Source organism: Hyperoodon ampullatus, assembly GCF_949752795.1.
Source record: "Hyperoodon ampullatus genome assembly, chromosome: 9".
NCBI classification, from domain to species: Eukaryota; Metazoa; Chordata; class Mammalia; order Artiodactyla; family Ziphiidae; genus Hyperoodon; species Hyperoodon ampullatus.
The window spans coordinates 62,020,911-62,045,705 of record NC_136922.1 but is presented as its reverse complement, the minus strand read 5'-3'; the positions used below and the strand labels follow the sequence as shown (position 1 = coordinate 62,045,705).

The window sequence follows — 24,795 nt, the reverse complement described above, 5'->3', positions numbered from 1 at the left end:
AACAGTAAAAATAAAATCACTATAATAAGCAGGTGTTTTTTTTCCAAACCTCTTGCTTCAATTTCCCGAATGCATATGTCTACCACCATGGGTCTCTGCATGTTGTGAGCCTTCACGAGTGTCGTCAGGTCACAACAGTACACCTTCTTGATCCTCTTGAGATCAGGTTGGCAGTCATTGGGAACATGCTTGGAACACTGTTTGTGTACGTTCAATCCACAGTCTGTAAACAAAGAAGCCACATTAAGCTTGCCTGGCCCTTTTGTCAAAGCTCAACACAAATTATATGTTAACAAAAATAAAAATGAAAACACCCAGAGTTTGCTGTATCTCTCTGAAACATCCATCCCCCTTAGAGGAGATGCTGTCCACAAGATGAGTATGAAATCTATCTTTACTCATGAAACTTATATAATTCCCTTTTTCTCAATAAGCCTTCTCTGTGGCTGGACCGTAAGAATAGAACATCTCATGGAGATAGTTTTGGTAATTAGCCAGGTTGTTTGTATGTTTCTTTTCCCTTTTGGAACTGGAAACTTTGGGTCCATATGAGGGCTTTTGGGTTTGGATTCCCAGAGCAAACTGTGTCTCATAAAGGGCACCTAGGACTTTTGCTAGGTTGTTTCCCTTAAGTTCGTGACACTCCTTTTATGGAAGACATGATGACTGTCTCTGTAGGAATCTCTAATCTTTGGTCTGAGAGACCCATGACCAATGGCATCTTCTTTCGCCTTCCTGGAGAGTTGCCCATACTTTTTACTCCTGTCTTCCTTGCTGGGCAGTTTCAGTAGGCCGTTCTCCTTTCTATTTGCCTTATTTTGACACCGGTTGAGTGGAAATACTGTCTAACTGGACACCGGTGGGAGTACCCGAGAGTTTACAATTTAGAACAATGCCATGTAATGTGATGATAAGACTAATTATTTATAAAGCTCATCAAGATCCAAAACTGAAAAGGTGCTTTTAAGTTCAATGTGCACATTAAAAGCCTTATTAGCAGTTGGTATCCACTGATGGAATTTCTCTAACAATAACAAGGCACCAGTCTACATTCCAGAAAATTTAATGCTGAAGATGTTCAAAGTTGATTTGGTATCTATTCAAAGTACCTTCTAATACTGATTGTTTTTATAGGTGTAAAGAATAATAATATCATTTTTATATTTTATATACATATTATACACACATGATAATGAATATTGTAATCAGTTGCTTTAAATAAAAACACTTAACTACACCAAGGATTTGAGAGGATCTAAACTTTTGTAAAATCATCAGAAAACGATTTTTGTCATTACATGATTTTCATGTCATGTTTACTGGCTGAGTTCTCTGTCTATCCCCTTCCAAAGACAAAACCAGTTCTAATTATCTTAGCTTTATCAACATGAGAAATTCAGCAAAGCTCCAGTAAACTTCAATAACATTTGATAGATCTATTTAGTGAATATAAATGTTGGTGAACTGAACTAAATAGAATAGGCTGGTTTTCTTGTTTGGATATAATAGCACCTACTCCTAGGGTTATCATGAGGATCAAATAATATATGTGAAGTCTGAAGTGTGAGGAACACTACATGAGAGTTAAATAGAAGAAATAGCACATATGGTGATAGAAAATATAAGGATACCTGCCCAGCTATTCTTAAGTTATTTCATTAGTCATTTTTACTCACTGAATTCTTACAAACTTCATTTAAAACAAATTTTTAGAAATGTGTTAAAATATATGTAAAATTCACCATTTTAGCCACTTTAAGTGTATAGTTTAGTGGCGTTAGGTACCTTCCCACTGTGTGCAGCCACCACCACCCATCTCCAAAGCTTTTTGCATCTTTCAAAGCTGAAACTCTGTACCCATAAAACAGTAACTCCCTGGACCCTCTTCCCCTCAGCCCCTGGCAACCACATTCTGCCTTCTGCGTCTATGAATGTGACTACTTTAGATGTCTCATAGAAGTGGAATCATACAGTATTTGTCCTTTTGTGACGGGCTTATTTCACTTAGCATAATGTCCTTAAGGTTCATTCATATTGTAGCCCATGACAGAATTTCCTGAAGAAGATACCATTTAAAGGCTGAATAATATTCCATTTTATATATATACCACATTTTGTTTATCCATTCATCCACTGATGGATACTTCGGTTGTTTCTACCTTTTGGCTGTTGTGAACAATGTTGCTATCAATGTGGGTGTACAAAGATCTGTTCCTTTCAGTTCTTTTGGGTATATACCCAGAAGTGGACTTGCTGGATTATAGGATAATTCTATTTTTGATTTCTTTATAAACTTCATTTTAAGGTCTGAAATGACAGTGTTTTTATGTAGAGTTAAATACTGACATTTTATTAAAATGAAGATGTTTTCTAACAAGTATAAACATATTGTTTTTGCAAACGAATACAATTCTATATGCTATAAATAAAGTCTAGTTAATTTTTAAAATATTTAAATTATGTAAAATATGGAGAGTTGAGAGGTAATGATGGATATCCCAAACATTTAATGATCAGTTTTCAGTTCTCCTGCTGCTCAGAGGAAGTATGAGGTTAAACAGTGGCCACTGGAGAATAGTAGCATAGCCTTAGAATTATGTTTTATTTAAAAAAAAACAAACACAGAAAAAAATCCCCAAAAAACCCAAACTCTCGGGCTTCCCTGGTGGCGCAGTGGTTGAGAGCCTGCCTGCCGATGCAGGGGACACGGGTTCGTGCCCCGGTCCGGGAAGATCCCACATGCCGCGGAGCGGCCGGGAGCCATGGCCGTTGAGCCTGCGCTCCGCAACGGGAGAGGCCACAACAGCGCGAGGCCCACATACAGCAAAAAAATTAAAAAAAAAAAAAAAAAAAAAAAAAAAAAACCCAAACTCTCTTATCCCAGAGCAAGTTGCTGTTCACAGCTGATCTGAATCCCAGAGTTTTATTCTCATAATATTGACTTTGGACCAGTTTCCTGCTGAAATTGGATAATAGAAGCAATTAGGGATATTTTTGGTAGGTATAATCTGAACAGGTTGAACTAATGACCACTGAGTAATTCAGATATTCCACCACTTTGCTCAGTGGTTGAACTGTGAGATACTTTGTAACTTTTGTGGTAATCAGGGGTATCTAGATCATTTCTGGAGAGTCTGCCTCCAAACCTACATTTACTGCTTGCCTCATGGATCTGGGATGGGGGCAGGTAGAGGAATTGACATACACGAGCACTCCTGGGCCCGTCCAGGTATCACCATAGGTGATTGCTGTATTTATATAGTAGAAGCTGAAATAGCCCTTTCCAGGCAGAGAAAGGATTTAAGGTCCCATGATCCTGTGAATCAAAATGGGCAGTATGGGGAAATAGATCATCATTTTTAATTTTAATTTTTAAAATTTTTATTGAAGTATAGTTGGTTTACAGTGTTGTGTTAGTTTCAGGTATACAGCAAAGTGATCAGTTATATATCTTTTTCAGATTCTTTTCCCATATAGGTTATTACAAAATATTGAGTAGAGTTCCCTGTGCTACACAGTAGGTCCTTCTTGTTTATCTATTTTACATATAGTAGTGTGTATATGTTGCTCCCAAATTCCTAATTTATCTCCCCCGCCACCTTTCCCCTTTGGTAAACGTAAGTTTGTTTTCTATGTCTGTGAGTCTGTTTCTTTTTGTAAATAAGTTCATTTGTAGGAAACAGATCGTCTTAATGTAGTTTCATTAGCTTATTTTAAATGCTGCATAAGAATTATTTTTTTAAATCATACCCTAGCAAGAAAGAAATCAGTCATGCTGTCAGTGGAAACCCAGTCAATATATCACAGGAGGCTATTCTTGCTCCCGGCCGGAACTGTTTGCCAGAAAAAGCATGGCATGATGAATTAGGAAGCCTGGTTACACATTAATTTGGCAATTCTTTGCTGTTTTGTTAGATGTATCTTAATAAGATGTGCTGTGTGCTCTTAGCAATGGGTGTGTGTGTCTAGTTCTAGGTGGAAAAACACCTAGGGTTTCAAAGTACTTTGAAAATATGTGATATCAAATCAAGGTGTGTATTTTCACTGCTAATCTGATGGCAGAAAAATACTAGGCATGATGGGCTCTGGAGCCAAATTAATGTTCCACCCCTTACTATGTGGCCAGGGGCAATTAATGATTATCAGTAAGGCTCAGTTTCTTCATCTATTTAATGGGGAGAATAATTGCATCTCCCCGAAGGTTCACTGGTGAGGCTAAATGCCATGATAAATAGAAGATGGGAAAGCAATGTAACTTTTCTATCTATGCAATTCCATTGGAATTGATTTAGTTTTTTCTTTTAAGGACAGCTACCTAGTTTGGATGGCAGGTAGGTGCCTAAGAAAATATACTCCCCTGGATTTTTTTCTTTTCTTGTATAAACAGAGATATTCCTTTTCATTCTAGCAAACACCTAGAGGAGTTTCTCCATTAAGCACAGAGATGCCTTGAATCTTCCAGAAAGCTAGACTTCTGAGCTAATCTGGGCCTATTTCCCCGCTCTGGAGAGATGCCCTCCAGCTCATCATTGCGGCACTTGATGTAAATGGAAAAGGGGAAGGAAAGCTCTGTGCCTACCTGAGCATCGGACTCCTTGGGCAATAAGCCCCCACATGAAGTTGGCGCAGTATTCACACCAGTGCGGGCCTCGGAACGTGTGGACCTGTGAGCCAAGATGAAGAAAAGTGTTAGAGAAGTCAGTCACCTGGAGGCAGGTGGCCTTGGACGTGAAACGAATAGATGACGCCAAGAAACAAAGGCCTGAGTGGGAGTAAGCATCCCTCACTGGGCAGTTTCTTTCCAGTGGGGATGAGTTGCGAACAGACCTGGAAAAAACAGAGATGTGCTTTGATTTCTGAAAATCCTCCACTGAGCCTCCACGCCCCACACCAGAGCCAGAAAGGAATGTGGAGAAACAGTAAGAGGACAGGGCCATGCCATCAGCTAAGGAATGAGACTCTCCCTACCCCAAACAAGTTACTGTATGGAAAAACCCAAGAGAGCCTGAGCTGGTTGCTATAACCTGCATTTAGCTCAGCAAGTTCTGGAAGGCAGACCTCAGTTACTGTGGCCTTTTGACCAAAGTTGCCCTATCTATAGAATATCCAGGTAGGTATAAATAAGGCATGACTATGGGAAAATTAGAAGGTTCCAAGGCTTTAGGCCACTTTCAGAAAAGGCATTTTAAGAAGTGAGGGAGTTGGCTGAAAATGAAGGCTACCAATAGGGTCTATAGAATTGCCTTCCCCAGAGAGGTGTCTGTATTCAGCAGGCCCCGGTGTGGCCTCTGGGTGTGTGTAGGTTGAAAGTCCCTTCTGATTGGCCAAGGTGCCAGTCTCATTGGTTGGCGGCCAAGTCAGTTGTGAAATATTTTGAACATCATGAAGTAAGGATGGTCTTATCTCTCATTATTCAGGTCCAGGTCCAGGTGTGACAGGACCATGTATTAAGTCATGATTTAAAACAAAAATGAAACAAAACAAAAATACATGTTCCCTGGCACCAATGAGCTGCAAGAAGCAGAGCTAGGGGATTCCTTGAAAGCAAATGTGGTTGAAGTAAGCCAGAAACCATCACAGGCAGTCTATGTGGGGGCACATCAATCTTATGGGAAGAGGTCTTGAATTTTTACAAAATTAAAATATTATGAGACTGTGTGACTCATATAAGGACTTTCAAAGTTTTAAACCTCCATTAACAAATAAAAGACATGCATACAATATTATTTTTTTAAGAGACTGGGAGGCCTGTACAGGCCTGTATAGTCAGGATGACAACTACGGTCACAATTTGGGAAGATGTTCATCAGAGCTCTACTTAAGAAAAAATGGCATCACTGTGAGATCTTTATTTATTTATATATACTAGTAATTGGGTATACATAAAGTGACAAATGAAACAAGCTTGGTTCCCTCCTAATGGCACTCACAGATTTGTCAAGGCAGAGAAAGTAGTCAATCAACCCATCAAAAAGAGCAACTTCTGACCACGGTTTCTATGCAATAAAACTAAGTTATAATAGTCTTTTGGTATTTCAGTTTGTCACATGCAAACTGCCCCCCTTATACTATTTCTCCTTTGAAAAATGATGGGGGGGGAAGAAACAAACCTCTCAGAATTATTTTTACTAAAATGGAGAATCGTGCTGCAAGGAAATGACACTAAGATATGACAAAGCACCCCTTGCTGGAATGCAGAGAATCCATCTGAGGGAGCACTTGAATTCTCCCAGAGCCAAAATGCCATGATTCATTGAAAGGCCCACTCACATTAAATGTGGTACTAAAAGAATTCCTCAGTAAAGTGTCCTACTGAAAGCTGAACATTTTACAAATTCAGCAATCAAAGGTTTCTTAATATTTTACTAGAAGTGTTCTAAAGGGACTGCTGGTTAATCATGGCAACAAAGTTGATTGCTAATATACTGTTGAAACTGCAAGATCGATAAAATAATATGTAAATAATATAACTTAAAAAAAAAGAGAGAGAAAAGGTGAGGAAAGGGCTATAAAAGAAAAAATGAGGCTGTTACTAGAGAGATTTAAGAAAGGCCCCTGTGTTATCCATGAGGGTCAAGAAGTCATCTTTTGAAAGGTGACCTCAAGCTGCTTGAAGGAAGAGAAGGAGCCAGTCTGGTGGGGGCATTGAGGGGTGCATTTCAGTCAGAAGGAATCTACGGAGGTCCTGTAGGAGCAAGAGAGCTTGGTGTGACTGAGGGACTAGAAGGCCAGGGTGGCCAGAACACCAGAGTGAGGGGGAGAGAAATGGGGATGAGGTTGAAGGTAGGACAGGGCCTTGAAGGCTTTATTAACAAGTGTGGATTTGGTTGTAATCTAGGTCCAACAGGAAGTTCTTGAAGGACTTCAAGTAGGAAGATGATTTTTTTAAAAAGATGTTCTGACCGCTGTGTTGAAAATGGAAGCGAGAGTGTTAAAAGCAGAAAAGATTCATAAACTGGGTAGTGGTTTCTAGTTGGGAAATGATAGAGGCCATGACCAGGATGTTGGAGGAAGAGACAGAAAGTGAATGGATTTGAGTTCTCTTTTGAAGATAGAATTTAAAGGACCTGACAGTAGAATAAATGTGGGTATTTGAAGGAGAGAGGAATCAAGAGTGACTCCTAGATTCTAGCTTTAGAAACCGGGTGGATAGTGATGCCACTTGCTGAGATATGGAAGACATTCTTTTGGGAGAAATTCAAGAATTCAACTTTGAGCAGTTTAAGGTAAAATACTGCTGAGATTCCAAGTTTTATGGTCAAGCAGGAATCACACACAATTCAATAACTCAGAGGAGGAGTGGAACTGGAGGTATACATTTGGCCATCCGTGACAAGTAAATGGTATTTAAAATTGTGTGAATGGAATAAAAAAGCCTATTAGCAATAGAGAATAGAAAATGAGGAAAATAGAGCTCAATTCCAAGCCCATGGTGCTCCAACATTTGGAGAGAACCAAGAGAGTAAAGCATTTCAGAAGTCAAGAGGTGAAGCATGTTTTAGGGAAGGAGTGGCCAACCAGGTTGAATGCTGGAAAGAGGTCCAGTTAAATGAGGGCTGAACTGTGATTCAGACACATGGAAGTCACTGGCAACCTTGGCAAGAGCAGTCTCTGGATTTTTGAGGGCAGAAGTCATACTCGAGGGGACTGAAGGATAACTGGCAAATTCGTCAAAAAGTTTGGTGGTGATGTCCAGCAGAGCAACAAAGATAGCTCCAAGGAGATATGGGGTGGGCCCTGGGAGGATTTTTTTTTTTTTTTTGCGGTACGCGGGCCTCTCACTGTTGTGGCCTCTCCCGTTGCAGAGCACAGGCTCCGGACACGCAGGCTCAGCGGCCATGGCTCACGGGCCCAGCCGCTCCACAGCATGTGGGATCCTCCCGGACCGGGGCACGAACCCGTGTCCCCTGCACCGGCAGGCAGACTCTCAACCACCGCGCCACCAGGGAAGCCCGGATTTTTTTTTTTTTTAAATAAAAGATGGGAGACATTAGGGCATGTTGACTTGTCAGTGAGATTGATACAATAGGTAGAAGAGACTGGAGATGCAGAAGAGAGAGAAGCAAAGGAGTGATGATCCTGAAAAGCTGAGAGATGATGGGGTTAAGGGCATATATGGAAGCGATATTCAGAAAGAGAAACAGTTGAGATCTTTCCAGAATTGCTAAAAGGCACAAAACCCTCAGATTAAGAAAAGCTAAATGAGCCTCAAACCTGATGAATAAAAAATAATTTAGACCTATATAGATTAGAGTGAAAGTGCAGAATACCAAAGAGACAAGCAAAGTCCTGAAAAAGCAGGTTACTTGTGAAAGGACAGCAATTAGGATGAAAACAGACTTCTCCTCAGCAAAAAAGAGACAAGTAGATTACAGATTTCATCAAAGTGCTCAGAGAAAATTACTGCCAACCTAACTTCTATACACAGCTAATTACCATTCAAAAGCAAGGGTGAAATAAAGATATTTTCAGACAAATGCCAAGAGTTTCCACTCACAGGTCCTCACTCAAAGATACACTTAGGGATAATACAGTTCTGTAAGAGGCACATTGAACCTAGTGGGAAAGGATAGGATTCAAGAAGCCAGGGTGAGCAAGAAAACTGGGAAACACAGGCCAATCTAATCAAGGCTGTTTATGAAACAATAACAAGATGACTGATTTCAGAGAACTGAAAAACAGGATGAAAAAAAGGATATGGAAGATTCAAACAGTAAAACAAAGAAATAAAAAAAGATTATTGTAGAATATAATGAAATAGAAAGAAAAAGAAAAGAAAAGGATTAAAAAAACTAACAGGTGATTTTTTAAAAGATTTATAAGTCAGGCAAACCTTGGGCAACTGATCAAGAAAAATGGCACAAACAATAAAAGAGAGGACATGAATGCAGATGCAGTAATGATATAAAACAAAAATCTTGAGAATGCTAACTTTCTACCCACAAAATTAGAAGTTATATGAAATGGGCTTCCCTGGTGGCGCAGTGGTTGAGAGTCCGCCTGCCAATGCAGGGGACACGGGTTCGTGCCCCTGTCCGGGAAGATCCCACATGCCGCGGAGCGGCTGGGCCCGTGAGCCATGGCCGCTGAGCCTGCGCGTCCGGAGCCTGTGCTCCGCAACGGGAGAGGCCACAACAGTGAGAGGCCCGCGTACCGCAAAAAAAAAGAAAAAAAAAAAGTTATATGAAATGGATGATTTTCTTAAAGAATATAAATTATCAAAATGACTCAACATAATATAGAAAACCTAAATTCAATTATACCCATGAAATAATTAAATCTGCAGTAAAACATCTACCCTCAAATAGTCATTGATCCCAAATGATCTTATTAGGTTTAATCGAATTTTTAAAAAACAATCTCTAGCCAATACAGACTACTGCAGAGCAGGGAGGAAAAAAAAGAAAACCTCCACAATCACATAATGAAGCTAATGTAATCTTGATTCAAAAACCATACAAGAATGGTACATAAAAGTAAAATTATACATCAATTTCAATTAAGAACATAAATATAAAAATCCTACTGAGTGTAGCATTATATTTAAATGTCATGACCGAGGAGGGTTTATTTCAGGGATTTAAGGTAGTTGACATATTACTAGAATTCACAACAATAATAAAACACGAGAGATAAACCACATAATCATTTAAAAAATTAGAATACCAACAGTTAATAAAATTCAACACCTGTTCACAGTAATAGCAATTAGCATACTAGAAATAGAGGGGACTCTCCTAAAAATGGTTGATTAAAGATATCTATGATACACATATAATAAATATCACATTTAAAGATAAAACATTAGAATAATTTCCTTTAGAGTCAGCAGAAAGAAAAGACTGCCTGCTGTAAGTGCTTCTCTTGGGCGTTATCCTTCAGAGTTTTAGCCAGCATAATAAAACAAGACAAAGAAATACATCATATATGGTTGGAAGAAAGAACAAGGCCATCAAATTTACTTAATATAAGAACAATAAGAAGAAATCAGTAGCATCGTTATACATCAGCAATAACTCATTTTGTTAAATCATAAAAATTAAAGACTTCATTCATAGCATCAGCAATAATCTAAAATAATTATAAAATAATTAAATTAATGACATAAGTAAGGAGATATTCTATATTCATGTATGGCAACGTTCGATACTATAAATATATCAATTATCCTCCAAATGAACCTTTAAATTCAATGCAATTTCAAGCAAAGTCTCCATGGTGCTTTTCACAAAACTTGACAAGATGACCCTACAATCTATATGGAAGAATAGAGCAGAAAGAAATAGCGACGATAATTTTGAATAAGTAGAAGAACGTAAGAAAACACATCCGACTATATATCAAGACTTCTATAGTTAAAAAAAAAAGTAAAACACCATGCAGGATGGACAAACAGACCAGTGGTACAGAGTGGAAAGATCAGAAACCAAATCACACATATATGGAAACTTGGTATATCTCAGAAATGGCATTACAAATTGGTGGGGGAAGGATGTCAGAGAGGGGAACTATTTCCTAGTTCATCCACCCATTCACCCACTCATTATTCACTCATTTATTCAATACTTACATGCTGATTGCCTACTTTTAACCTGGCACTATACTAGTCTTTGGATAACAAAGTCAAAATAGATCAGGGGAGCAAAACCTTCTTGCACTCAAGGATCTCATCTACAAGAATAAACAGGCAACATAAATAATTATCCTATGGTAGGATACTGGAGAGAATAATAAATTCTTCCTGAGAAGGCTGGGGAAAGAGATATTTGAACTGGGTTTTTGAAGGATGGATAGGAGTTCACTAGACTGGGAAAGATTAGGCTGATGGGGAGCTGATGATGTTGACCTGGAGAGGCAGATAAGTCGGGGAGAACATTCCAAGAAGAGGAAACAGCACAACCAAAGGCCAGTGAAGGTGGGTTTGGCTTTTTAAAGGCATTCTTTTCGTGTAGGTCATGCAAAAAAAAAAAAAAAAAAAGAAAAGGAGTGACAAAATTCTTATCTGGAACATCTCCAATGGATGAAGAAATCACATGGGAAATAACATGCCTTGGGGTAAAAATAAAAATGCAATATTTAGGAATTAGGAGAGTAGCTACAGTGTTTACCATACACTGACAAAATGGAAACTGGTCTACCGGATGCTTCAGGAAATACAGGATACACTAATCACAGATTTTCTAAAATTTCACTTTTCGCCATATTTTAAAAAATAACTAAGCATATCAAGATTGCATTTAATGCTTATTAGCCCTGCTCATATTTACCAACAACCTTTCCCATCAGTGCTTCCCCACTGCCTTCCATCTCATTTCTTCAGCCAAACAAATGCAGGCAGACATTTCTGAATAGCAAGTAGCTCCCCTTATTGTCCCCACAAATACACATTCCCCAGAAATATAGCAAAATGGGGACAGAAGGGAATGTCAAGTTAGTTAAACATTATTTTAGGTCCACTGCCTGATTTCCGCTTTGCGATGCGACGTTGTTTATTTTCACGGCCGATATATCGTTCAATTTTCTTTTGGGTTCACAAGGACAATCTCTAGACAGTAGGCTATATGTAAATGCTGAGGGTACACTCTCTGGATCCATTTTATTTTGGATTGAGTTATTATGTTTACTCTCCCAATGAAATGCCCCATATCTTGAAAAGTCACTGATCAGCTTTTTCCATTCTCTGCAGTTTATTGATTTTCAAGAGTATCTTTTCAGAAAAAAGAACATTTTGCAAACTTTAGGGCAGTAACTAAAATACCCCAGACAGGAAGAAAATACCCCAGACAGGAAGAATGTCTGTCCAAGACTATTATACTGGGCCTGGTCTGCCTGGAATTCAAAAACCACACCAAACAGAAAAAGATGATATTACAGGAGATAAAGTCTGTTTGACAAATAGCCCAGGAATAGCCACTTAGGAAAAACAAGAGCAAGAAGAGTTGTCAAGAAAAATCTCAGGCGTTTAGCAAGTATCCCCCAACTTGACTCTTTCTAAGTGAGCAGGATGTTATTTGTCTCACATCTGCTGAATCTGGAAAGCAGTATTCTCTGGTGGTTTCATAACAAATATGTTTTGATGGGTCAGTGTAGACACCGCCCAAGTGTATAATCAGCTCAGCCCAGGTTCTAGACCATAAGAAACAGAAAGTGCTATTTATGATGTGCTACAGTTGAAAACTTTTGCTTTTCCTTATCAGTATACATCAGCGTTTCTCAACCTTGGCACTACTGACATTTTGGGCTGGATAAGTCTTTGTGCATTGTAGGATAGTTAGCAGTATCCCTGGCCTTTACCCACTAGATGCCAGCAGCAACCCCTCAGCTGGAACAACCACAGATGTCTCCAGATATTGCCCAGTATGCTCTTGGGGACAAAGTACCCTTGATAGAGAGTCATGGGTAGAGACTAAAACCACATCACCTCAGTTTGTCATTTTTATTACTCCTATTAAAATGAGAACTTCATTCTTTTTTTTTTTTTTTTTTTTTTTTTTTTTGCGGTACGCGGGCCTCTCACTGTTGTGGTCTCTCCCGTTGCGGAGCACAGGCTCCGGACGCGCAGGCTCAGCGGCCATGGCTCACGGGCCCAGCCGCTCCGCGGCATATGGGATCCTCCCAGACCGGGGCACGAACCCGTATCCCCTGCATCGGCAGGCGGACTCTCAACCACTGCGCCACCAGGGAGGCCCGAGAACTTCATTCTTTTACTTTGATATGAAAAGGATTCTGGATCAAAGGCAATTTTTTCTTAGCTGCTTTCTATGCAGAGAATAAGGGGCTGGAAATGGCTAAAGTCATTTTCAGCTACAAGTCTCTGGGTTTGGGGCTCATCTAGTCTAGCTTTTGCCCAGAGTTACCTGGGCGGCTGGAGGACAGGTGGCTTGTCCACGGTCACCCAGATGGTCAGCAGCACTTGGCCTCCTCATCTCAGCCAAGGGTTTTTCCTATAATCGACTGCATTTCCCATCATCATGTGACATTGAACTTGTGTGAGAAATTAGGTTAAACTTTGGACTTTTCCCTCTTGCAAGATCAGATGAAATACTGGCCTTGAAGTGAACCTTTTCAGATGTAGGGAAATAGCCAGGGGGAATCACTGGGCCTGTGACTGAAGACTCTGGGTTTTCCTGTGAGGTCTGCTGAACAGATGCCATGGGACAGCCAGGTTTCTCCACCGTGGCACCACTGACCCCGCCCTCCCCCACCAGATGCGTCTATTCAGCAGCTGTTCTAGTACATTTAAAACAGGATTTCATTTCTAAAACACTGACTGCCACAAAGCTTTTTGGGATTCTCCCCATTGCATATAATGAGATATCCTTATGCTGGCTGACTTCCTCTCAGGTTGATGAGGGCATCAGCAGCAACATCGTTCCCTGCTCAAAGACCACCAGGGCCCCCATTGTCAACTGCAAGTTTTCTCAGCCTTGAAACTATTGACATTGGGGCCAATAACTCAGGTGGGGACTGTCCTGGGCCTTGTAGGATGTTTCACAGCATCCCTGGCCTCTGCTAGATGCCAGTCATGAGAATGAGAAATGTCTCCATTGCCAAATGTCCCCTGGGGAGCAAAACTGCTCTGGTTGAGAACCACCTAGCAGGAGAAGAGCTCACATTCTTATGTCACCACCATCTTTCTTGTACCAGGCAGTGCCTGGCACATAATTGGCCCTCAGTCTGTATTTGCTGAATTAAAAAAAGAATGTCTAAATAGTTACCTCTTCTTAGAACTTATACCCAACTAATACGTACAGTGATCACTGGTGTTTTTTTTTCTCTCCACAAAACACAAAAGGAGTATTTCTCTAGACTTAAAAAGCCAGAATCAGCCATTTAGTCATTTAGAATAGTCCCTTTGAATGAAATGTTCTTTGGCATAAAAAAAAACTCAACATAAAATTAATAACAACTAAGCATTCTATATGGGCCAGACTTGTTAGTAAATGATTTACATTTGTGGAACACCTTGGCCAAGCCACTTGCCTGGTGTGTGGCCTAGGAGTCTCTGTTGGGTTAGCTGTCAAAGCCTATTTCCTTTCTACCGGGCTCTGCTGGTTTGTAAAGGATTTACAATGACAGTGTCCCAGTATTTACATAAAAACATGCCAAGGAGGTATAAGATAAGCTTTAGGTCAGACCCTGGCAGGCAGAGAAGGTACTCACCTATGTGAGAGCCTTGTCCAAAACTTGTTTCCTCCTTGGCCAAAATCCCTGCCATGAATGAAATTCCATTGCAGAAAGGCATCGTGCCACTGGTCTCGAGAGGACTCATTTAAAACACGACTACTAGATTAATTTAGCTGTCATTTTCATGAACAAGCCCTTTTTAAAATGAGCACATACTATCTGTGGAGTAATAGTAAATCTTGGTGAATCACAGAAGAAAGGGTTTTCGTGCAACCTACCAGGTTGCTTTGTCAGGAAACAGGTGATAGTTCCAATTAACCCTCATGTGTAGCCAATTTGTAGAATGCAAAGCCTCCAGATGACATGGAGAAGGAGAAGCTGAGATCTAGAAACTAGGGCTGGCAGGTCTCAGCAGGGTGGTTCCACGGAGTAACTCGGCAGATAGGAGCAATGGAAGGGGGGCAGGAGAACCAATCCAGGGGAAGAGGGTGGAGAGTTTGCCAGACACAAACCTCATTTACTTCCCAGGTTTGCTGAGGGCTAGTCCTAGCTCCAAAATGGCACAACAGCAATGGGTACACTTTGTAAAAGATGGAACTAAAAGAATAGAGACTCTTCCTTATACCCAAACAGACGACAAGACTAACTGGTGCTGCAGAATGCCCAGGCTCTCAGATACTAATATTAATAATAACATCAAGGTTCAGAGTAGCTTCATGACTTCCTTCAAGCAGAACCCAGTGGAAAGAGCTGGACTTTGATGTGAAACTTTAAGTGGAATTCTTCAAAACAAGGAGGAAAGGATTACAGCTGACATCTCCAGGCTATCTACCTGGGAGGATTCCTTTCTTTCACACATAACCTGGGTACCATCCATCCTCCAGACATCCTATAGCTCCATCCATGTATTTACGGGGAGGGGGTGACCTCCATGGCCAGAGTTATCTGAGCATAGTAGACACCTGGTCTAAGTCAGGCTATTCCAATTCTCTCTCTGGAAATTTAGAATTAGGATTCTGTGGCTGGTCTTTGTAATATGTAAACCAGGGAGTTATCATCAGCCATATTCTGCAGACCATATGGACTAAGATATTTTTGTGCAGGGAGAGAACAATGAGAGTAGAAAGCAATGAAATGATGGGAAGGGAGGGGGAGGGAGAGAATGGAAGAGAGGGAGGGAGGGAGTAGAGAAGGAGACAGTGGGTCCAGGTGTACCCCCAGTTCCTGCTTCCTCCCTGCCTGAGTTCTGAGCAGTCCCTGGGGGGCTCCATGAGGCCTGCCTATTATTTCACTTAAGATGGTTTCCAAGGGTTCTATTATTTGAAAATAAAGGGTTTCTAATAACTATAACGGGGGAGCCAGGCTACAGTAGATAAAAATGACTCATCTTCATAGCACTTTGAGAGCAGAAGCCTTATTTTCTTCGTAAAGCCCAGTATTTCCAAGCCTATTTATTCCGGTCTCACTTTGAGTCCCTCATTTTATATTCAAGGTGATGAAGTTAGCCTTTCCTTGAATTGTTCCTTCCAGACTTGCTTCTGCCAAAACAGCCTTTTCTGATTATTAAACAAAAGAAACAAAATAAAACTCACAACCATTTCTGAAGTGATTTCTGCCTGTGCCAAAATGCAGGTGCAAAATCCAACCACCCTTTTCCCCAGGCACACGGAAGCGGGACCAGGACAGGCAGGGGTCCCTGCCTGCCCGCGAGAATGCAGGGCGGGCAAGGTATTGGGGGTGAAGTGCTGGCACATTTTATGAGGCCAAAAAAGATGAGGAAAAGCAAGGGGTTTGCACGTGGGAAGCAAATATGGCTTGTTGCAAAGCAAATGACCACCAGATTGATAAGAATGCAGAAACTGATGATAGGCATAGAAACTGTCAAGGAGCCACAAAACCCAAACTGGGAGGTCGTGGTGCTGCCACACCCTGCCCCACACTCTCAGCCTCCTGGACTTCTTGTCCTGGCCCCCAGAATCTTAGGGGTGGGAGGTGCTGCACGAGCACGCACGTACACACAGTGTACTGCAGGGAAAGGATGCTGCTGGTGCAGCCTCGTCTATGGAGAGTGGGGGACATAAAAGGGCAAGTTGGCAACCGTTTAACTTAAGCCCAGTCAAGGCCACTTTTGAGAGTCACCAGACAGGAAGCTGGGACAATGGGAGTAAACCGGGCACGTGTCTCCCCCGCTTGCCTGCATATAAGATACCGGGTAGCACAGTTGGTGACCCTGGCAAGGACCACTACCCACCACCTGGAAGGACTGGAGCACAACTAACACAAGCACAACAAGCCCCGAATGAGGGCAAACTGTGGGACGGGGAGTGAGGAGGGAAAGTGCAAGCTTAGGTAGGCAGGGTCAGGAGATACCTGCTACACATCCTGTCAACATATTCACTGACAGTCGGCTCTGGGCCAGGCCCTGATTGAGACACTGGGATTTCTGCAGAAAGTAAAACAGACAAAAGTCTCTATCTCCACCCCTTTTCCCCCAGAAAAAAGCGGGGTCTTTCTTTCTGATAAGGGGAAGGCAAACACATAAATACATGTGTACAATGTAAGCTGGTGATCAATGCTATGGATGAAAGTAAAGTTGGCAGAGGGTTGGGAAAGGGATGGATGGGGATAGAAGAGGTTTGAAGGGAAGATGGACAGGGGAGGCCTGGGGGAGGGCTGGGGGAGGGATTGGTGGGATGGGGAACACAGGTGAGGTCGGGATCGGGTGGTCTGCTCTTTAACGTTTAGAACTTTCTGGACCCTTGCTCTCCATGCATATTGCATATAGGGAGAGAAGAGTGCCCCTGAAGTACCTGGGTGGAGGGAGAGAATTCAGGAAAAGGAGTGAGTGATGTACACACACATGCAGATTGGGAAGGCTGAGAGCGTGAGTGGGCTAAGTGCACAAAGTGCCAATGGGTCAGCAGGCTGTGGCCACCCGCCCCGCCCCAGCTGACTCTCTAGACGTGCAGTGAGCAACTCTCTCTCCTGGATGGTATCTTCCCTGTACCCTGTTCACCCTTGGCTCATTTCTAATTCCAAGTTCTGACTCATGTCCTTTGCACTGCCTGGAATGCTCTTTCATTTTTTAATTACATCGTGTTGAGAAGAAGAAAGAGATGATAGAAAAAAAGGACAGGAAGAAGTGAAGGCAGAAAATAAGAAATACAGAGACAGAGAAAGCTAAACATCAAAACTCAAGAAAAATGAGAGACACGAAAAGATGAAGAATAAAGTAATAATAGTAGCCAACCTTACTGGGTGCCAGTGACCTTGAGTGATTTACATGTATTCTTTAAACCTTACAGCACTCCCATTTTACAGATGAGGAAACTGACGCTCAGAGAATTAAGCTCCTTGCCAAAGAGCACTCTGTGGGCAGGAGTACCAAGCTGGCCACAGCTACCTCATCCCTGTGCTAAGTGGGGAAGGAAGGACAGTTATCCAGACTGATGGGGCTGCAGGGTTCTCGAGGGTTCCAGAGCTCAGCCATAAGGTGTTCTTAGGGCAGGCCCTCTAAAAGAGAGCTAGTCTACCTACGGGAGAGTGCCTCTTTCAGTCACATGGATAAAGAGAGATGCGGACATAAAACACGTTAAATAACAGAACGGCATTTCTATATATCAAACAGTTTTCATTTTAGAGAGGAGTCTGCTAATGTCATCATTCCTTCAACAACTACTCTTAGCTCCTAGTATGTACAAGTAATCCTGAGAATTTAGGATTTAAATCAGCAACAATTGCATTTGTATACAGTGTTGAAAAGTATATAATTACTGCATGAAATGAGGCGCAACTTTAATTTGCTTCCGAAACCTTTTGTTTCCAGAGCTGAATTTCAGCTTTTCCTAGACACGCTTTGTTTGGAAAGCAAGGGCAGTAGATATGCCCTCAGGAGCAGTGACAGGGAGCCTTCTCAAAGAGCAGAGCGGGAGGGGTTCCAACCTGTACCGTGTCAGGAGTTTCCATTCATTGCTCTTTTTTAAAATTGTAAGTATTGAATTTTTTTTTTTTTTTTTTTTTTTTTTTTTTGCGGTACGCGGGCCTCTCACTGTTGTGGCGTCTCCCGTTGCGGAGCACAGCCTCCGGACGCGCAGGCTCAGCGGCCATGGCTCACGGGCCCAGCCGCTCCGCGGCATGTGGGATCCTCCCGGACCGGGGCACGAACCCGTGTCCCCTGCAACGGCAGGCGGACTCTCAACCACTGCGCCACCAGGGAAGCCCTTGAATTTTTTTTTTTTTTTAATTTGAAGAATAGCTGATTTACAAAGATGTGTTAGTTTCAGGTGTACAGCAAAGTGATTCGGTTATATTATATATATATATATGTATATATATATATATGTATGTATTCTTTTTCAGCTCCTTTTCATTATAGGTTATCTATTCATTGCTTGTGATGAAGCTCCTGGGGAGAGTGAGGAGAGGGCTTTTTACCCGCGGAATAGTCCTGACTGGGGCAGAAAATCCTGTTCTGAAGTGAGGCATCAAGATCTGCTGGCAGATTTGACTCTCTGGTAGGAGGCCTCCAGGCGAGAGTGCAGACAGGGCCTCGCAAGGTTTATTTGTTGATAAGCATGAAAATGTGATTACTTGTTCTTTTTAAACACTTTCTCTATGCTAGACACATAATACCCTCCAATAATAACCCAAATTACAAATCAAGAAAGTTTCAGAACAAAGCCTACTAGAAGTTAATATAAATAAAAACTTACTGCAAATTTAAGATATAAAACAGATTCCAAGCAGATGTCAGGGGCCTTTGATAAGACCTTTCTTTCTTCTGTTAGGTCAGTGGCATGTTACTAAAACCCCACTGCTCTATTTATAGCAGGGACCTGCTTTTAGAATGTTCTTCTAAAGACCATGCAGAGTTCCCACTTAAAGTTGGTTGGGGGGTGAGGAGAGGGCTGAATGAGGCGGGGATGCAGAAAGGAGTGACAGAAAGAGCCACCCCTCCGCCTGCCTCAGCCACTCATTCTTAAGGACAGTGGCACGAGCAGTACCATTGAAAGCCACAGTCAACTGACACAGCGACTCAAGGGTCTGTTATGTCTCAAAGATGTCTATTTAAAACACGGAAGAGAAACGCTCCTGTCTGGCTTGTGTATTCCCCTCTAACAACCTGTCTGTTCTCTGCCTTTTCTTCTTTTAATAGCAGTAAGTTAGAAGAGATATTGTTAATAGATATAGTTAATAGATACTGACTTTTAAAGCAAACATTTAAAAAGCTGTTGGTGTTTTTTAGTGAGAAATCATTAATATAGTTCATGTTAGCAACAGAACTATTTAAGATAGTAAGATTCAACTAACTTTTTGTTTTAAATGTGTTTATGTCCCATGCAGAGATCTAAGATTTAAAAAGACTGAAATTAGTTTTGAAACTATCAGTCAACTAAATACACTTGGGTATTTTTCACACAAACTCAGACAGAGTATCTACAGAGAGAAGCTAGCCCATGTAAACACATAACTGCGTAGGGCAAAATTCCAATTGTATCTTAAAGCCAAAAGAATCAGAATTTTCAAGAGGAAGGAAAAAAAACGTGCAAGGCCAAGATCCATCCTACCATTCATGGCAGTGCATCTATAGGATGCAAAAAATCAGGGATTTCTGCCAGAAGTCAGAAAAATACTTTCTTAAGGCAAAAAAAAAAAAAAAAAAAAAAAAAAAATTAGGGTAAAGACAGGAAAGAGAAAAAACATAAATTAGACCTGTCTCTACTCAGTGATGCCCCAAATTAGACCTATCACTATTCAGTGATGAGAGAAATAGCAAAAGCCTTGGCATGGATGAGGACCTATCTAATGCAATTCTTCACCCTCATGCTAAATATGGAGAGCTGAATAAATTCCATGCCTCAGGTCAATTATAGCATGCAAATGCCTGAGCTGCTTGCTTTCTAAAAACAGAAGCAGGGCAAACAGACCAAACTAACACAAATGTATATTTAATAGACACACATCTGTCCGTAGGAAGGATAGGAAAGCAACAGAAGAAACTAGGTCTCCCTGGTCACTTCTGACAAAGGGTTATCTAGTTCCAGTTGTTACTCGGGTTACTGGCCCTAAGGGAAACAAGTCTGTAAAAGAGAATACAATTTACATTTAGCTGGCCCCGTCTCTTCTTTTCTTCCTGGATCCCTCATCTCCACTCTCTCCAGCTTCCACACTGTCAGCCCATTTGCTGGGGTAAAACCTCTAACGCTGTCCTGTCTCTCCTGTACTCAATGGCATCTCAAGCCAGGCAATTTGGCATCAGAACCTCCTCCCAGAGCTTCTTGGAAAACACATCAGGGCAAAGGAAAGAGGCGTAATTTTCTGACGGCAGGCCGTTTCTACAACTGCTAGTCTGAAATGAAGATAGCAGTATTTCCAGTTTATAAATTCACATGGGAAAATCCACTTAAACCGCCACCAGCTCTCCATATCTTTTTGTTTGGGCTGGTGAGCAGGACCAAGGCTGTGACCAGAAGGAGACTGGTAAGGCTGCCAGGGTGCCCCCTGCACCCAGAGCACAGACAAAAGCGACTGGATGGTATCTCCTGTCGTCATTTGCTTTCACAGCTGTCTACACATAAACCAAAAGAGTTAGCATCCCCGAAAACAAAAGACAAAACACAAAATGTGAAACGGGCAACTGTTTTCACTTGCTCAGAGATAACAATATTCTTTACTGCTACTCCCAGTGGAGAAGGACTGCTTGATATTCACCAGATGATCTCTAAATGCCAAAGATTGGGCATGCTCTGTTTTTCTTTCATTGGACGTGGGAATGTGAAGAGGAAATGGGCCCAGTTCTCCAGAACTAAGTTAACATACATATAGGTGTTTCTAAGCATCAGCATCAAGAAAACTGCTTTCTGAAATCTCCCGTTTGATTTGATTCGAAGCAAGTAACTAAATGTGGAAAGCAGAGGAGTTTGCTGTCTCGTTACTTTACCATCAAAGACCAGGTGGAAAACATAAAGCTGGAGCTCGCCAGCTGCCCTTTTATACCAGAAGACAGAAAGCAGAGGCTCCCTTACCTTAAAGTTGTGTGTCTTCTCATAGTTGAAGTGGTTGTCGTTGTGTGACAGGGCGGCCCTTCGGACCAGGGAGGAGATCTGTGGACAGGCAAAGAGTTTGAGAGGGGGCCAAAGAAAGCTGCCTTTGACTCCCACCTTCACCCCCAAGGCCACGGCCAGCAGCTCCTGGCGTTTCCTGCCTTGCTTAGGCTTCCGAACCACAGCACACTTTTTCTCATTTTCCAGCCACAGTTCCTCGGAGAACATAGTGCCCGGACCCCAGGTCTTTCTACTTTCCTCTGCGGAGCCTCGGGAAGCTCAGAGCTGTCAGGTTTTTTGAACCGCGGCTAATGTTAGGCAGCAGATTAGAGGCAGCTGTGTCCTGTCTGCAGAGGCCTCGGGCATGTGACCTGGAAGGGCCGCTTTGAGTGATGGAGGGGGCTCTGCATGTGAATAAGGACGGGCCTGTTTTGTTTCGTGCTATTTCTTAAGGCCGACGTGTGCCTGGAACAATAGCACACATTCATGGGCATGGCACCCCCCAGAAGCTGTATCCAGTTAGCCACTGAGGAACCAATGCAGGAGGCAGGGGCAGGCAGCTTTATTCCTCCTGCCACAGCTCATTGCCAAGGAGAGACCTCAAACACTGCTTAGCATATTTCACACACATGCACACACGCACACACACACACACACACACAACCCCCAACCAGCTCTGATGTTCAAAGCCTGAGGCTGTATCCAATTATTCTGGGGCTCTGAACCCCATCCTGGGCTGAATTCCAGCAGATTAAACCTTTAAACCCTAATGTTTAATCTTATAGGGGATAAAGCCTGTGTCTCTCTTTTTAAAAAAAAATCTGCCCCAGCACTGGAAAGCTTAATTTTTATTCTTATGCACGCATTAAATTAGAACAGTCTGACCACTGAATGAGGCATAAGAGAATGGTATAACATTTCAGCTCTGGTTTCTGCAGTCAAAGTTTCAAAATAAGAGGCAGGATGTCTTGCTCCCATCCTGCCTCTTATTTTGGATACCCCCATCTTCCCCTGACCCAACCACAAACAGCTCCCTCCATACAAAGACAAGATTCCTTAACTAAAACCAAAACATCATAGTTTTTTTCTTTAAAAAATTTTTTTCCATGTTAATTCTGTTAGGATCCAAGCTAATGCCCTCCTTGCTCTTAAAAGCATCATCTGTTGGATGGTCTCCCTTGGGACCCTGGTTTTCTGGTCCCAGGTCTCTGCATTAATAGAAGTGAGATGTCTTAGGAGTACTCCTAATCTGTTGGCAAAGTTTAATACAGCTAGTGCCAGACAGTAAGATCAATGCTTTTGGAACTAGAAAACAAGAACATAGATGGTTGGACCATGATGTGGATGGGACTGTCCATGAATCTCAACCCACCCTCTGTGTGGCCCCATGTTCCAGTGCCTCCAAGCAGCCTTGGGGAGAGTAATAAAAGATCAGCCTTTTCCTTGTGTAATTCTTTATTCCTGGCAATCACTGTCATTCCAACGCGGTTCAGAAGTCCATCCTCTCACTTCATCCTCTTTTTACGTTCAATAATAATAACAGCCAACTTTTACATTGGGCTTTTGAACACATTAACTTAGGTTATGCCAGATGAGATTCAGAATGTGTTAAGTGCACTTACTCATTTACTCTTCTCATGTGTATGTAAGACAAGACTTTTATTCCCATTTTGTGGATGAAGAGATTATGACATCAAGAGGTATCTCAGGGACATGCAGTTGGTTTAAGCAGCAGAGCCAGGACTAGAGCCCAAAACATCTGCATCCAGCACCCGTGCTTCTGAACCCCATGTCCAAGCGCCTAGGTAAGCAGTGCAGGGCTGCCTCCTTCACTTTGTCTTGCCAAATGCTTTATCTGAAATATTGGTCAAATCTGGCCTCTCCTTACTATTCTTGCCTCACAATAACTCAGACCCTTGATATCTCTCCAGTCCACCTTATACACAGCTGCACAACGGCTGCCTTAGTCCAGTCACCACTCCACCTCTGCTCAGAAAATGTCAGTGATTCCCCATAGCTTGACTGCGTCCCTAGCACTGTGGGTTTTTCATGAGCTCATCTCAATCTATCCATCTTATTTATTTCCCTAAACTTCCTGCCACAAATGCCACAAATCCTCTTCTCCGACATAGTCAACTTCCCACCTTGGTAGTCTGCTCTGTCCTTTAGCATTTTCCAGCACCATTTCCACACCTACGTATCCACCGATGTTCACACTCGAACTCAGATGTCTCCCTCTCCAAAAAGACTTCACCAAACTCCCCACTGTAGGCAAACACTTTCCTCTGGAATCCCATAGTGTTTTCCCCACATTTTTCTTATTGCACTTATCGCTTTATTAGAGTGATTTATAACAGGTCTTATGGTCTGTCATATTGAGAACTCTGTGTGACATGTTCTATGTCTGGTTCACCTTTGTTTCCTCCTACAAGAGGGTCTAGTAAGATTCCCTGCCATAGTAGCACTAAATAAGCTGTTGAAAGCACTTATACATACAGGAAACCAGAGTTATGGAGGAAGGTTTGCAAAGGTGGTGCATGGAGTGGGGTCTCTTGCCCCATGCATCCCCATGCTTTAGCTTCCAAGGGTGTGAACCTCCAGGGGTCTGCCCTCCTCATGGTCTCCACCACACTCCTTAGCCCTCCTTCCCATCACCCAGTCCTAAAGGACATCTGCCACGCACAGGGATTGACTGAAGGTGTGGCATGCCTTTAACAGTCTTCCAATACTTAGCCTAAAGGCAAAAGGACAGAGAGGATGAATAAGGGTCCCTGTCCCAAACTTCACTGCTAGCAAATCAAGACAGACCTTTTGATCGCGAGTCATTCTGTGTAAGAAGATATTCTGTGATCCAAACTAGACTAAGTATATGGATATATGGTTTTGGAACCTGATAAAATAATTCTTTAAATGGAAAGTGGGCAAAAGGGGTCTCCTTCACCTTTTGGTGTGTGGGCGGTTGAATACAAGAAGATTTAATATTTTTTGTGTGTCTGTGCCTTTACTTATAACAAGTAATTTTTATTTCTGACAGTGATTTCTTTTTCAGATATTTGTTCAATAGAATTTACCCAAACACAAGACACATTCAGATATGTGAACAGACACTGTTCACTCACTTAAGATGCGTCTTTATAGGGAACTGTTAAGTGTTAGCATTTGAGCAAGCATTATTGTGAGAAGTGTGGAGGACCCCAGATCACCTCTTATTAAAGGAAAAATGATGACAAAAGTCTCTTGGTAAAAACTTCCCTCTTAAACAGCCCTCCACACACAGAGCTCTTCTTATCCAAGCTCCTCCAGGACTGAGGCTGGGTTTCTTTTATATCCTCACAAAGTCTAACACATGTTGTCTATACACAGAGACAGGCTGGCAGTCTTTTTCGAACAAAAATTTCTATCTGACGTATTTTTATTCATATATTCATTAGATGAAGCACATGTCCCTACATGCTCCGTTTAAATCAGGGATTGTCCACCTTGGAACTACTGACATTTGGGGCCGGATAATTCTTAGTTGTGGAGGAGCTGTCCTGTGCATTGTAGGATAGGTAGCAGCATCCCTGACCTCCACCCACTAGATGCCAGTCGCATCCCCCAATTATGACATCACAAATCTCTCCAG

The 24,795-nt window shown here is 42.0% G+C and overlaps 1 protein-coding gene across 9 annotated transcripts in view; it reads right to left on the bottom strand.

The window, feature by feature from the left end:
* Positions 1-24,795, bottom strand: part of CHN2 (chimerin 2) — a gene marked incomplete at its 5' end in the record, with an annotated part of 343,976 nt that overhangs the window by 26,164 nt on the left and 293,017 nt on the right. For 3 of the 9 annotated variants that reach the window (XM_079711987.1, XM_079711988.1, XM_079711989.1), the window contains 3 exons: positions 50-223; positions 4,580-4,664; positions 21,153-21,230. In XM_079711987.1, coding sequence (XP_079568113.1) covers positions 50-223; positions 4,580-4,664; positions 21,153-21,230 — 337 coding nt within the window. Of the gene's footprint in view, positions 1-49; positions 224-4,579; positions 4,665-21,152; positions 21,399-24,795 lie in introns of those variants that run through there. The other 6 variants (XM_079711991.1, XM_079711993.1, XM_079711990.1 and 3 more) reach the window with 3 other exon arrangements.